This window comes from Pogona vitticeps, chromosome 5 (assembly GCF_051106095.1).
Source record: "Pogona vitticeps strain Pit_001003342236 chromosome 5, PviZW2.1, whole genome shotgun sequence".
Classification (NCBI taxonomy): Eukaryota; Metazoa; Chordata; class Lepidosauria; order Squamata; family Agamidae; genus Pogona; species Pogona vitticeps.
The window spans coordinates 53,115,632-53,130,916 of NC_135787.1; the positions used below are offsets into that span (position 1 = coordinate 53,115,632).

Genomic DNA, 15,285 nt, shown 5'->3' on the forward strand with positions numbered 1-15,285 from the left:
TACTGTACTTTAAATGAAAAACATACCTTGTAACTGGTGCCACATAATTGCCAGGAAATACACCAATTTTACTTGTATGCATGGAAGTTCCTTTGAACCAACCATCCTGACAACGTTCAAACACCAAGAACATCTCGCCTTTTCTCAGTTCCAGTTCATCTTCTTTTCTAGGGGTATATGGATAAATTGCAATATACCTGGAAAAGAAATTTATTCTCAAAAATATAGACTAAATAATAGGATGGAAAGAAACCTCTCTTTAACTGCTTTCTACATATACAGTGGCTTAAATTTTGTTTGCAGAATTGTGCTGCATAGTGCCAGGAGGATGACATCATTAGCCACAGCTGTTTTGGGGCAATCAAAAATTTACTAGAGCTCCAGATGCTACATATCCCTAGGGATCTACTTCATCCTGGGGCATCGTTCAGAAGCTGTGGAACAGGAAGGGGATAATTAAAAGCTGAAAAACTGCATGATTCTAATGCCACTGCTGGGAAAAGTGGCAGACATTTTTTGGCTTTAAATCTCCCTTCCACTCCACAGTTCCTGAAGACTGCTCTAGAATGAAAAGATTGCTAGGGATCTCAAAACTGGGGGTGGGGGCACTCTGGGAAACTTTTTATCCCTCTGAAATGCAAACAGAATGGCCATAGCTGATGATGTCATCCTTATTGTGGAGCTCAAAGATGTGTAATAGGATTTTAGACACTGTCTCAAGAATTGCAAATATAGGTACAACTTGCACAGTGGATGCTTTTTGAAAATAATACGTTGGAAGTAGCATTCATTGTGGCGAAACAGCTCTTCGTGTAGTTACAATACTTCAGTCACAGAAATGGTGCAGGAGGACATCTATGGGATTCTGTCTAAAATCTATCATCTCCTGCTAGTAAACTTCTTCCACAAGCTCCCACCGATAAAATGTCCAACAATTCATGACAATTAATGAAGATTTTCACTCCAATGGCTGGGGTATACTTTTCTGATTTCATTTGCCTTCTCTAATTGCTACTTATTTCCTAAAGGGAATCAATAAATCTTGACTGTCTTGATAAGCTAAAATGTAGGGTGGGTAAAATCCTGCATAATGGGCCAAATATCAACTTCTAGCTTGCTGTTTCAATAGTAATAGTAATTCAAAGCTTAGCACTTTGTCAGTCTTGCCTAATGCTTGAAAGATGAGAAAATAGGTTTACTGTTGTGATTTGTTTCCCACATGTGCATGAAAACCAGACTCCATTAGCATATTATATATTAACATTGTAAATACTGTCAAACTGTTAAGAGAGGAAATGCATCAAATCTTATTCTGTTTCTCTTGCTTTTTTTATATGCAGCAGATATTTCTCAAGGCAGGTGCCAAATACACACTTCACAGTTTATTCCAGAAATGCTTCAACTCTTCTTTTGCTCCCTCTGGGTTTCCAATTCATCTCTAGTTCACCATCAGCACTTCTATTTCACTTACACACTTGGTCTTGCTTGTGGTCGCAAATGTGCCACTTGCTCAGTTGATCCTGACATAGATTTTTGAGCCACTCCAGAAGAGAGTCCTGTAGATGTTGTGGCAATCATTGTAGAAGACACGAGAGGTGGTGGTGGTAGGAGAGGGGGATTCATATTCTAAAAATAAAATAACATAATATGAGAGATGGCAATGGTATCAAGCTGTTTTCATAAACAGACATATAAAAAGCCATGCACACTCCAAGACTGTCCAATTGTATTGTGTTAAGAGAAGGCAACATTGTTTTATTGCCGGATCCTGTTTTACTGCTGCATCCTGATCAGTCATTTGTATTTTTGTTTCCAAAAGCCAATTTTTTAATTGGCAAATAAAAATAGATTAGATAGATTAGGCATCCTTCAGTCTCGAGAGACTATGGTATCGTGCTCTGTATGGAGGACATGGAACAGCATCTAGTGTGGCTGAGAAGGCCAATTCAAAAGTGACTATCTCTTCCACATTGAAGACAAATACAATCTGTACCCCGTCTACCTCCCCAATGTTGCTGCTTTCGACACTGGCTCTTTGCCTCAGCCTGCTGGACAAGGGTCTCTTCAAATTGGGAGATGCTGTGATGCAATGCCTGCCTCCAGGCTGAACGGTCAGATGTCAGGGTTTCCAATCCGTTTAGGTCCATTTCCAAGGCCTTCAGATCCCGCTTGCAGATATCCTTGTATCACAGCTGTGGCCTCCCTCTGGGGTGATTTCCCTGCACTAATTCTCCATACAGGAGATCTTTTTGAATCCCACCATCAGCCATTCTCACAACATGCCCAAGCCAATGTAGATGTTGATGTTTCAGTAATGTATACATACTAAAAAAATTCCAGCTCGATCTAAAACTACTCTTTTTGGAACTTTGTCCTGCCAGGTGATACCAAAAATCCGTCGGAGACAATGCATATGGATCGTGTTCAGCTTCCTCTCCTGCTGTGCACAAAGGGTCCAGGACTCACTGCAGTACAGGAGTGTGCTCAGGACACAGGCTCTATAGACCTGGATCTTGGTGTATGCCATCAGCTTCTTATTGAGCCATACTCTCTTTGTGAGTCTAGAGAACATGGCAGCTGCTTTGCCAATGCGTTTATCCAGCTCGACTTCTAGGGAGAGAGTGTCGGAGATCGCTGAGCCAAGGTACACAAATTCATGAACAACTTCAATTCTTCTGTGGAGATGGTAATAGAGGGAGGTGAGTCCACGCCCTGGCCCATGACTTGTGTTTTCTTCAGGCTGATTGTTAGTCCAAAGTCTTGGCAGGCCTTGCTAAAACAATTCATGAGTTGTTGGAGGTCTTCAGCAGAGTGGGCAGCAATGGCTGCATCTTCGGCGAAGAGGAAATCTTGCATGCATTTCATTGGACTTTGGTCTCCTGTCTTCCACTGCCTCCCAGAGTTGGGTCAAATTCATGTTGGTAGCTTTAGTGACACAGTCCAACCATCTCATCCTCTGTCATTCCCTTTGCCTCCTGCCTTCACACATTCCCAACATCAGGGTCTTTTCCAGGGAGTCTTCTCTTTCCGTGAGATGGCCAAAGTATTGGAGCCTCAACTTCAGGATCTGTCCTTCCATTGAGCACTCAGGGTTGACTTCCTTCAAAATGGATAGGTTTGTTCTCTTTGCAGTCCAGGGAACTTTAAAGAGTCTCCTCCAGCACCACAATTCAAAAGCATCAATTCTTCGGCAGTCAGCCTTCTTTATGATCCAGCTTTCACTTCCATACATCACTACTGAGAAAACCACAGCTTTAACTATGTGGACCTTTGTCGGCAAGGTGATGTCTCTGTTTTTTAAGATACTGCCTAGGTTTCTCATTGCTTTCATCCCAAGAAGCAGGCGTTTTTTCATTTTGTGGCTGCTGTCACCATCTGCAGTGATCATGGAGCCCAAGAAAGTAAAATATGTCACTGCCTGCATATCTTCTCCTTCTACTTTCTGCCATCAGAGTGGTATCATCTGTATATCGGAGGCTGCTGATATTTCTTCCAGCAATCTTAATTCCGGCTTGGGATTCATCCAGTCCTGCCTTTCACATGATGTATTCTGCATATAAGTTAAATAAGCAGTGGAACATACTCTCTCATACTCATACTCTGTCCTAATGGTAGCTTCTTGTCCACAATACAGTTTACACATCAGGACAATCAGTGCTGAGTGACACCCATTTCTTTCAGAACAACCCATAGTTTCTCATGATCCACACAATCAAAGGCTTTGCTTTAGCCTAGGGGTCCCCAAACTGCACCCCACAGGCAACATGCAATCCCCAAGCTCTCTCTGTGTGGCCCTCCAACCAGCTTGTTTACTGCCATCGCCCTCAAGACATTTTCCCTTAGATCTACACTGTTCACCCTGCCTCTACTGCTATTCTTCCTGTTCCATTCTTTCAAAAAACATAATAGCAATGTTGTTTCTTCTGGTCTCCATGTTTCCTTCAGTCAGTCCGCCATGGTCATATCCACCACACTAGCATTCTGGCCATTTTAGGTGCTTTGCTAGCCATACCGCAGCTTTTTCACTCCCCCTCTCTATGCATTACCAATTTGAAGGCTACATGTGTATGTAAAGAAAATAAAGCAGTTATGGGAATGAGAACAGGAGATGTCTGTCCTTCTTTTGCAAAAAAAGGTGAGAAAAGGAGAGTAAAAGTTCTTTATAAAAATGACACAGTGTTTTGCATACAAAATATTTCTAGAGGCTCAACTCATCATGGCTCCTCCAAGTAGCTTCCAAGATTTCTGGTGAGGTTGCTGCTTGAGACAAAATAATTCTTCCTTCCTCAACAAGAGCTGGTTGCTTGACTTTTTGCCTTGCCTTGCCTTGCCTATCTCTCTCCTTCCCAATGCACTCCAGCTCCTTCTCATGCATCTGTGTTTACAGGAGCTTGTGGATAGTGCCTTGGGTTGAGAGAGAAGAAGTACTCTCTTAATAGGAAAGCTTATGGGATTTGCCTTCCCACATCTTCCTCCAGCCAAGTTCACTTCCCCTGGCTGTCATTTTGCTTCTCCTAACTGAGGCTTGGCTGGCAGGCAGTGATGTGCATGTGCACCCTGCATATAATTTGGAGCCAACTTAATGCCATGTCCTCTGCTCCAGGTGAGAGGCTGTCCTTTCAGTCACTCTTTCTCCATAACTGCCTTTTTTTGGAGGGCTCCCAATTTTAGCATGTGAAGACTTAAACCTCAAGGCAGTATGTCTATTAAGAAATAAATCTCATAGTATTCAATGTACTTAGGATTACAACCCTACCCTCTGGTAGTTCAGATCCATTTTTAAAAAATTCTTCCTAGTCTGTGAATATAGTGCAATTTTCTGGAACTGTAGAGGCAGGGGTCTCTTCTCTTCTTTGCCATGGTCAAAATGAAAATCCCCAGCTAACAGCAGCCAGAGTTGTGTGGATTTGATGAGAAAGGGAAGAGTTAGATCCCCTAAGACTATAATTCTCATATTTTTATTTATTCAATGATAATATTAAAACTATTCAATTGCTGCTCTGCTAAAAATTCACCATCCATCAGGAAGCCTTACGTAATAAGATTCTTCAGTGGGAAAATGTGACATGTTGTATCCAGCATTAATTACATCAGGCATCATGGCCTTACTCGTAGTCAGTTTCAGAATACGGAGAGGTATTGTACCATTCAGATGTCTGGTGGCTTAGCAGAGGCAGTCCTTCAAACATTTTTGCAGTCTTCATCATGAAGTTGTCTTTCTCAAGGAAAGGAAAAGGTCAAGAAATACTTTCTGACCCTGGATGGATTTTTGATTTGGCTTTCTTACCTGATATCACAGAGCATCGGAATACACTGAATCTAAGGCTGCACAGAAAGGAAAAGCTTGTGTGTGACATGTATTTTGAATTGAAAGCTTTTGAAGGAAAACTAAATATTTTTGGGAAGCAAGTTAGTGAAAGTAACTTTTGCAATTCTCATGCAGCAATGAACTAAATTTTCAGAAGGGTAGGAATTTACAATTCAATGTTGAAAGACACATCAAAGCAACAAACCTATTGCAGGTGGAATTCCAGAACAGATGCACTGATTGCCATAAGCAAGAATGTTCCCTTTGAAGTAATACCATAAAATGCAAGTAACTTTTTTCCAGATGGAACTAATAGATTTGCAAGCCAGTGATAATCTCAGAGACCTTTACAAAGAAAATAGTCCATTCTATTCTGGTCTACCTGATATATTTATCAAACTAAAATGTGCTACAGGCATGCTCACAGTCTTTGGCACCACATATATCTGTGAACAAATGTTTCCCAAGGTGACAATTGTGAAATCCAAGTGCTGGTCAAGACTTACAGATGGATATTTACATGGCACTTTAAGGGTCTCTGTCCCAAACCTTGACTTAGAAATTAATGCCTTGGCTAACAGGAAAAAAACACACTCACTACATAAGCATGTGTTGCTAGATAAAAGGACTCCACAGTAAAATATTGTTCCAGAATGCATTTCATTCAAGTTAACATTTCTTCATTGACCTCTGAATGATCTAAATAGATAGGTTAATAATTTTGTTACATTCTGTTTTATGATGTGGCCCTCTTGACGCATTGGACACTCAGATGTCCCAGAAGGTTGGGGACCCCTGCTGTAGCATACAATTATCTTCTTCTGAAATTCTCTGGTGTATTCCAGTAGCCAGCAGATATTAGTGATATGGAGTGCTTCCTCCGTTTCAAAATCTAGATTGAAAATCAGGCATTTCTTGCTCCATATAAAAAGTAAAAGCCTTTGTTGCAACACCTTGGGCACATGTTTGCTTGCTCTGGAAATTAAAAGCAACAGTCCTATAGTTATTGCACTTCTTGGCATCTCTTGGCATTTCTTGGGGACTGTTTCCATTCAGTGGGCCTTTGTTTTGTTTTCAGTATTTGTTTTCCATATTTGTTGACATATTCTTGTTAGGATTTTCACAGATTCAGTCTCTATGGCTTGAAACAGTCTTCTCATAATCATCTGTGGCTTGAAATCCCTAGTGCTTTCAGAGCAGATTTCACTTTTATCATATCTGCAAGCTTAAATTAGGCCAACAAAATTCAGTAACTCCAGAAAAATAGGATTTTCTCTTAATACAAATAGAAACAATTCAGAAACAATTGTTCTTTAGTCATTAAGTCGTGTCCAGCTCTTTGCGACCCCATGGACCAGAGCATGCCAGGCCCTCCTATCTTCCACTGTCTCTCGGAGTTGGGTCAAATTCATGTTGATAGCTTTGATGGCACTGTCCAACCATCTCATCCTTTATCATCCCCTTCTCCTCTTGCCTTCACACTTTCCCAACATCAGGGTCTTTTCCAGGGAGTCGTCTCTTCTCATGAGATGGCCAAAGTATTGAAGCCTCAGCTTCAGGATCTGTCCTTCCAGTGAGCACTCAGGGTTGATTTCCTTCAAAATGGATAGGTTTGTTCTCTTTGCAGTCCAGAGTCTCCCCTGGACTGCAAAAAACTTGCCATAATTTGTTGTGGTCCACACAGTCAAAGGCTTTTGCGTAGTCAATGAAACAGAAGTAGATGTTTTTCTGGAACTCTCTGGCTTTCTCCATAATCCAGCACATGTTAACAATTTAGTCTCTAGTTCCTCTGCCCCTTCGAAATCCAGCTTGTAGAAACAATCATATCATTTTGCATATTGACTACTGGAAAGTATCAGAAAAGCAGAGGCACACACATTGCGTAGCAACTGTTTGCAGCTTTATCTCATAGTATACTCACTAAATACATGGTCGTATACATATGATCCAAGGGTTTATTTCTATTCATTACCCAGATGTCTACCAAGATTTTATAATACAAAGATTCTTTTAGCAGCTTTTCTAATTGTTCTTCACAAAAGTAAGCTACAAACCAATTTAAGAAATCTTCATCTCCTAGTTTTAAAAAAGTGAAAAAATGTGACTAATGGGAAAGACTTCACATTCTTTTAAAAATATGGAATACGTATATGGACATAGATTCAAAAGAGCATATCAATTTGAAATTGTAAAATTAGTTTTGTAAGTCCATATGAGCTTCCGATCTTTTTTTTAAAACCGCAAACACCCCCCCCCCAACTGTGGAGTAAACTGCTTTTCAAACTGAGGGAGCAACAAACAACCACAACCTTCTCCCACAACTATATTCCTATAAATCTAAAACAGTTAAAGTTCTTCCCAACTCACCTACTCAAGACTTTCCTACAATGAACTGGTTTATTTGGAGGTAAGCCAAATTACACTATTCAGCAAACACAGAATATTAACATTACAAACTATGCTTCATTCATAAAATTTCCCTGTTGTGCTCTGCTTTCTTTATGACGTATATAGGTGATAAAAATATCTTCTATGGGTGAGAGTATTGGCTTTTCACTTTCTTCTGTAAAGGATTGCAAACCAGCAAAAATATTTATCCAAAAAGGACAAGTCTTGTAAAAGATTAGAAAGCAGAGGCACCTCAAGGAGGATGACTTTAAATACAGCCACAACATATGACACAGCTGAGACTAAAGTTTGCAGATGTGGGGGCAGGGGGCAAAAAAAATTAAGTTTCCTTTTGACAAAAAGATAAAACATCAATAACAAATAATAAAGTGATTAATTAAAGCAGAAATCAATAAGAGGAAGATGGATATCAAAATGTTTTGAGTTAGCCTTTTTTACAGGGTTAAAATATACTGTACACAATTTTTAAAACATCAGTATATCTCAAGTAAGATTGCAAAATGTTCAGCTTCTAGAATTACAAAAAATCAGTACCAACTGATATAAATGTATATGGAGAACTTAAGTATCTATCAAAAAACACTTACACCAAGAGTAGCTTGGTAGGTGGCTTCAGGGGGAAAGGTAAATGAAGGCCCTGTCGTTACTGGACTGCTTGGTGGTGGGGTCACGATCAACCCTGTGGTACTGATATGAACCTATGAAAATGTAAAGAAAGACTGAGTCAGCAAATACAATAATTACTGTCATGAGTATTTTAACCTCATGAATTATATTTTACTTGCATAGCAACAGGGCAGCTTGTCCCCAAACTTTTCATCCTTTAGTTTATATAAAACTATAAAAAGCATTTATGTTGTGCATGCTTTTTTTGAGGGGGGGAACTATGTACACTATAATAATTGTGATAAACTATGCACTTATTTAAGGCACAAGAGTTGTCTTTAGGATACTTCAGGTGCTTTAGAGTGCATGAAAACAATCTCTATATGTTTAAATTAATGATGGTTTGCACATAAAAGAAATCTTCCACAATTATTTTCCATTTGTTTTGTCAACCTTTTAAATTGCTCATTTAAAATGCTATGGTACACTGTGCATTCAGTTTCTAGTAAATTACCTGAGAAGGTGCACTGCACGAAAGGCCTGTAAGTTCACTTATGCGGGCTGCTGCTGTGGGGTTGCTGGAGCTGATGAGGACAGGAGGGCTGATTTCCATTGAGTGACGATTCTGAGAAGACTGTGAGGCCTTGTTGGACATGGTAAGAGAGGTAAAGGAGTGGCGTTTTTTGGTGTTCTTCTTAGTATCACTGTGCTTTTGAATGGAATTGCTATGGGAAGCACCAGAAGTGCCTTCTCCAGAGTCTGCTGCAGAACCTGAGGGCTTGTCCAGTTCTATCAGTTGCTTTGCTGCTGTGTTAAACTGTTAAAGATACAATATTAACACTAGTTTAATAATCTTATATCTGAGGAAGTGTGCTTGTCCACAACAGCTCACATTAAAATACAGAAGTTAGTCTTTAAGGTGCCACAAAATTTTTGTCCCTTTTTTCATTCATCTTTTGTTTTTGCCTGATATTCTTGCACATACTAAAATGGCTACCTCTTCTAAAATTAATTTAATAATTACATTAAAAGAAACGTTAATTTATTAAAACATCAAAACTTAATATATTACTCTATTAATGGTGCATATGAATGAAAAGAACTTTTAAATACAAAATTACTTTTAAGAGCATGCTTTTCAAAAAACAAATTCTTTTTTGAATGGGCATCACATCAAGAAACAATTAGAGGCAGAGCGAGAAATAAATTAAGAGGGAGAGAGAAAGAACATATACATGTAAAACAATTAGCTATAATTTTCTAGCTATAATTTTAGAGAATGTCTTAATTATGCTTCCAAGGGCAACTGGTCTCAGGCAAACCCTTCTCCCTTTGCCTCAAACAAACAAGCCAATAAACACCATACAAGTAGTTGCACAGTTTTGAATCCTATTTACAACTATAGACAGCTAGAGACAATGACACATGAACACAAAAGCATACAAACATGCATGACTCATATTGAGAGACTGAGAGAGTGCTGTGAGCACCAGTCCCTTTAATACAGTGGTCCCCAACCTTGGGCCTCCAGATGTTCTTGGACTACAACTCCCAGAAGCCTTCACCACCACCTCTGCTGGCCAGGATTTCTGTGAGTTGAAGTCCAAGAACATCTGGAGGCCCATGGTTGGAGACCACTGCTTTAATATGCTTGCAACTTTCTAGGAAAAAGAGGAAATATAGATTCCAGGGGCAACTCCATCTGTAAAGAATTTATTTCAGTGGCCAAAACTATAATCCTGATAACAAGGTAAGCCAGCCAAGAGATTCATTCCAGATCTCCCACCTCTAAGCAGCTTTTTACTGATAAAGACCTAGTCAACTTATATGCTTCCACTGTTTCCCATCATAAGCATCCCAAATATCAATGATATCACATTTAAAACGTTCAGAATAAACATTTTCCACCTTGATTAAAAGCTGTCTGTTATCCATTCCCATTCAAAGTAATGGCCTTCCTAATTCTGGAAGACGTTGCATAAATTAATGAACATTTAAACATAATAATATGATTCCCCATCTTTTGACAGGCCACACAGCTTATGTTTTGGGATATCTTTGACCAGAAAAAAGTTAACTAGCAGCATATGTAGCACTTACTCTTCCTAAACGCTAGTAAGTAAAGCAGCAATTTCTGAAATACTATCAGTTCTTCTGAGTGCTACCCATGGCAAATTTCAATAAACTGGCAAATGTATGTAGAAAGTGGACCGCTCCCCCCCCCCGATTACTCACTCTGTTTTTTCATCAGGATATGATATGTTCTGATACAAGCCTGCTCATAAAAAACATTCCAAACTGGGAGCCCCTAGTGTCATCACCCTGAACAGAGTAATGCTTAGGCAGAGGAATAAATGTAATGAATAATCAAACAAACAACTTTAGACTTTCCCACTCTATTTTCATTACTTCTGATTATTTACTTCCTTGAATACTTTATCTTTTTTTCACCCTTTTGAATTAAGTGAGGCTAAATTTGCCTCACTCCTATAAATTTCTTTAGCCTTTCACATTTCCATGCCAACACAATTTGTTCACTGGAAATTTGAAACTGAACATCTCAGTTCTCCATTTCCACTCCTAAATGTTTTGAATTGTCACTCCTAAATGTTTTCTTGCTTTGCAACTCTTTTTCTTGCCTTCCAACCCTCAATTTCCATATTCTTGGAAGAATTTCTGATTTACCCAGAAAAGGAAACAAACAAACACATACAAAGCTCTGCTCCAAATTGTTCTCACCATTTATAAAATTCTTAGCATATATCAGGACTTTTGTGCCCTTCAAAATACAGTAAACTGAAACTTTTGAATTGTTGAATATCTATTACAAATTATGACTGCTACAAAGGGTTAAAAACCTCTAAACAGCTAATCACTTTTTCTGTGTTACAATTTCAAAACACTAATCTGACAAAAGAAATGAAGGCAAGTTTCTGTGAAATATCTCATCCTATTCTTGATTTAATAGTATATTTATAGATAATTACAGTCTGTTGGGGGAATAAGAATCATTATGTTACTTGATGATGATAAAAAGGTAAATATTCCCCTTGACAATTAAGACCAGTAGTATCCAACTCTAGGGGTTGGTGCTCATCTCTGTTTGTAAGCCGAAGAGCTGGCATTTGTCCATGGACACTTTTTGTGGTCATGTGGCCAGCATGACTAGAAATGGAACACTGCTACCTTCCCACTGAGGTGGTACCTATTCATCTACTTGTTTTTGAATGCTTCTGAACTGCAAGATTGGCAGGAGCTGGGACAAGCAACAGGAGAGCACTCTGTCACATGGTACTGAACTGTCAACCTTTCGATGGATAGCCCAGTGGCTCAGTGGTTTAATCACCAGTGCCACCCTCATCCCTATGATAAATAACAATGATAAAATATAACTTTTCCTTGTAGATACCAGCACAGTATTTAACTGTTCCTATTGAAATAAACAAGGTAGGGAAGTGCTTGCTAGCACTTTTTCAAGAGTTCCAGGTTTTAAAATCCTTTAAAAGAACACAATATGGAAATAATGTATACTTAATCTAATATTAAACAAATATTTTGGCTAAATCCAGTGGAGGCATGCTTACTGACAAATGCATTTTGAAGTTATCAAAGGAGGTCATATATTTAGCAAGAATCATATACTGTACTTAGATTTGAATTTGAGAACCTGATCAGTTCCAATGTCAGTATTGAAGACAATAAAGACAATGTCAACACAAACGGGAAAATCTGGCAAAGAACAGTGACTCATAGAGCTTGTTTCCAAACGTGACACCTCAGTCAGAGATCAAGTATTGATAGCTGGAACTGAGTTAGTGCAGAAGTCAAGAGGAAAGAAAAGTCCATAGTTAGAATTATCAGTTCTTACTGAGACAGTGTCATTCCAGTGTATTTTCTTGGAACCAAGCAAGCTATTCTGTTTAGACTGAGCCGATGGTTCTGATGGTCTGAAGACAGTTATAGAGCATTTATGTTGTAGCTCTATATGTTGAGCCAGTCTAGGTGGTCTTGAAACTGGGCAATATGGGGAAGAGTATAATGACTTCAATGATGATATGGAGGAAATTCATCTTGTGGCCAATGTTTGTTCCAACAAATGGGACAAAAAAGAAAAATAAATATATTTTAGTTTCAAGTAGGTTTTGAAGCAAAATCACTCTGAACAACCTCCTGTCTGCTGCTGTTGCGGTGAAAAAAGAGGGAACCAAGGAGTGTGTCTGAGCATGTGCAAGGGAGGAGAATGACTGTTAAAGCCACAAATCTCTAGAAGATTCCAACTTGTGTTCTGGGAAAGTGCAAATCCATATATGTGATTTACAGAGACTATGAAGAACTATATTTCTCAAAACTCTCATCCCCTGGATTCAAGAGGATAGGAAACAATGAAAGGACTACCAAGACTGTTTTGGAGGAAATGGTTAGTCTCAAGCAGATGCCAGATTTTTCATTATGATTACATTCTACATTAAATAAAGTTCTTTTACCTCAACATATGAAATAGGGAAAATTCCTATTTTGTCAGCCAACATTCCTTCAGCCCAGTTTTCATCCACTCGGCGAATCACAGTCAAAATATCATCCTGCATTTAAAAAAAAGAGAAATAAGTAATTATGCTTCCTCCTTGTAATTAAGTAATTTATTTAATCTTCCTTTCCTGATGATACTGTATGCACAACCATTACTAAGAAAAATGTATTTTACAAAGGTGATGAATAGGTGTGCAGAGGGAAACTCGTTCTCAACTGCATCTACTGTACTACAGTATTCTTGTTCTGAAAGGAATCTAAGAAACTAGTCAGTCATCCACTAGTTTGAGCTTATAGGGTAACAGTAACCCAGTTGCACAAGCCACCATTTCTTTTCTGACATTAACATATCTCTTTTTGTTGCTCCTTTCTTAATTTGCATTCTCTATTGCTTTTTCTAAGTAACCATAAAGCAGAACCCAAGCTATACAGTATACATACATGCCAACTATTTGGAGGATTAGTTAGGAGATGTTAGTATTTCTGATGCAACCACTAGAATCACTGACGCTGTGGAGAATGGAGGAGCCTGAGCTCCCTAAGGTCTCACCTAACCACTTAATAGGTATTTTAAAAGACTCACAGTAGAATTGTTCCCAGGCTATACTATTTCAGACAGACATAGCACATGTCGGTATCTCCACTTAAAAAACTCCTTGCATGCTAGATGTCCTAACATGTGAGTTCTAAATAGCTGCACCTGATTGCTACAAAAATGTACATACAGTACCTTGAAAAATAAAGATTAGGTTTGCAAACAATATGAAGTTGGTTCTAAAGTGTCAGATACACACTGGGAAGATATCTAATACTGTACTGGCTGAACTTTGGAGCTTATTAGTCACTTTCTTGGGCTATGCACAGTTTTCTTTAGCATAAACTACCTCCCAGATTTGCAGGGGTAAAGTGTAGTGTGTTAAGAACCACATATACAATTCTTAGGACAAGACAAAAATTAAATAATAAAGTTTGCATACATGAAGATGTTTTTAAAACATTATTTCCCCAGATTTTGAAAACCCCCATAAAAAAGTAAATACATGTAAATTTTTAAAAATTAAATAAATAAGTGCTCTATTTTCATTTGTCACGGACTTCCCATATATTCACAACTGCTTCATTAGTCTTTATGTTGTTACACTCACAGTAACAAGGAAGTTTTATGTTTTACCTTTGAGAAGGGTAAACAATCTTTGTCTGCTTCCTTGTCTTTAACTTCAAAGTCATAAAGTGCTTTGCACTGAGGTGGAGGTTGAGGTAAAGGTTTAATAATCTGGACAAAATTGGTGGGAAAAAATCCATGGACACCATTAACTTCTCCATGATACCAATTTTCATCTACTTGCCGACGTAATATGATGATGTCACCTTTACTGAATTTTAGATCTCCAGGCTCTTTCCCCTCATAGTTATATAATGCTTTGGCACAAGGTAACTGAGGTACACCCTACAAAAAGAAGAAATTATAGTTATACTCACAAAATGTAGAAAAACTGTATAGAGATTCAAGCAAAAACATCAACAGTCTATTGGCTAGAAATTAAGTCAGGTACTCAAATTCATTACAAAATTTTCATGCAATTGTAATGCAACTCACATGTTTTAAATTCAACCTTGGGTCCCCAGATGTTCTTGGACTAAAACTCCGAGAAGCTTTCACCATTAGCTGTACTGGCCAAGATTTCTGGGAGTTGTAGTCCAAAGAACATCTACGGACCCAAGGTTGGGAAGCATTGGAATTTAATCTAAATACCAAAAAAAAAAGATTGTTCTGAAGTACATCACTATGAATGAATGTGTCACTGAAATTTTTTAAAAATAGAATATTTCTTAAGTATAATGCAGGACAATATATGAAAATACTTCGGGAAACACAGAATCTCTCTTGGGATTTTTACACCAATATTATATTATTTAAACAATGTACTTTTTGGAGGCAAATTGTCTTGAGAATAAATTGTCATAGATATTATCCGTTGTGTGCCAAGTCACACAACTCCATAAGAAACTAATAATATCTATAATGATTTCTTAACTTGAGGTAATTTGCCTCATACATTTATACCATTTGCAATACGTTTGCAGATGTAATTAGTAGGATTTGGCCATTAGTAGCTAAGAAAAGTGAGTGCATTAAAAGCATTAGGAGCACAAAGAATTGTTGTGGTATAGAGGACAGAATGTTGAATGAGTACTCACAAAACCTGAATTCAAATCAGTACATGGCTATGGAAGCTCACTGGATAGTGACAAAGACAAAACCAGTTCTTGAATATCTTACCTATCCTGAAAACAACAGGGTACCTACTTGTAACTGTGGTTCTTTGCATGGTCATCTGTGGAGTCACACATGAATAATCTGCATCTGCACAGAGCCTGTCCAAAGCATTCTCAAACAGAGTGATTAATTTTTGGCTATAACTCTGCCCACTTTC

The 15,285-nt window shown here is 38.3% G+C and overlaps 1 protein-coding gene across 2 annotated transcripts in view; it reads right to left on the reverse strand.

Annotated features, from left to right (window-relative positions):
• The window catches only part of SH3RF1 (SH3 domain containing ring finger 1), a 63,809-nt gene that overhangs the window by 15,948 nt on the left and 32,576 nt on the right, over positions 1 to 15,285 (reverse strand). For both annotated transcript variants that reach the window (XM_073001462.2, XM_020805512.3), the window contains exons 3-8: positions 14,022 to 14,297; positions 12,808 to 12,903; positions 8,838 to 9,140; positions 8,305 to 8,415; positions 1,472 to 1,626; positions 27 to 197 (exon numbers count right to left, since the gene is read on the reverse strand). In XM_073001462.2, coding sequence (XP_072857563.1) covers positions 27 to 197; positions 1,472 to 1,626; positions 8,305 to 8,415; positions 8,838 to 9,140; positions 12,808 to 12,903; positions 14,022 to 14,297 — 1,112 coding nt within the window. The remainder of the gene's footprint in view (positions 1 to 26; positions 198 to 1,471; positions 1,627 to 8,304; positions 8,416 to 8,837; positions 9,141 to 12,807; positions 12,904 to 14,021; positions 14,298 to 15,285) is intronic.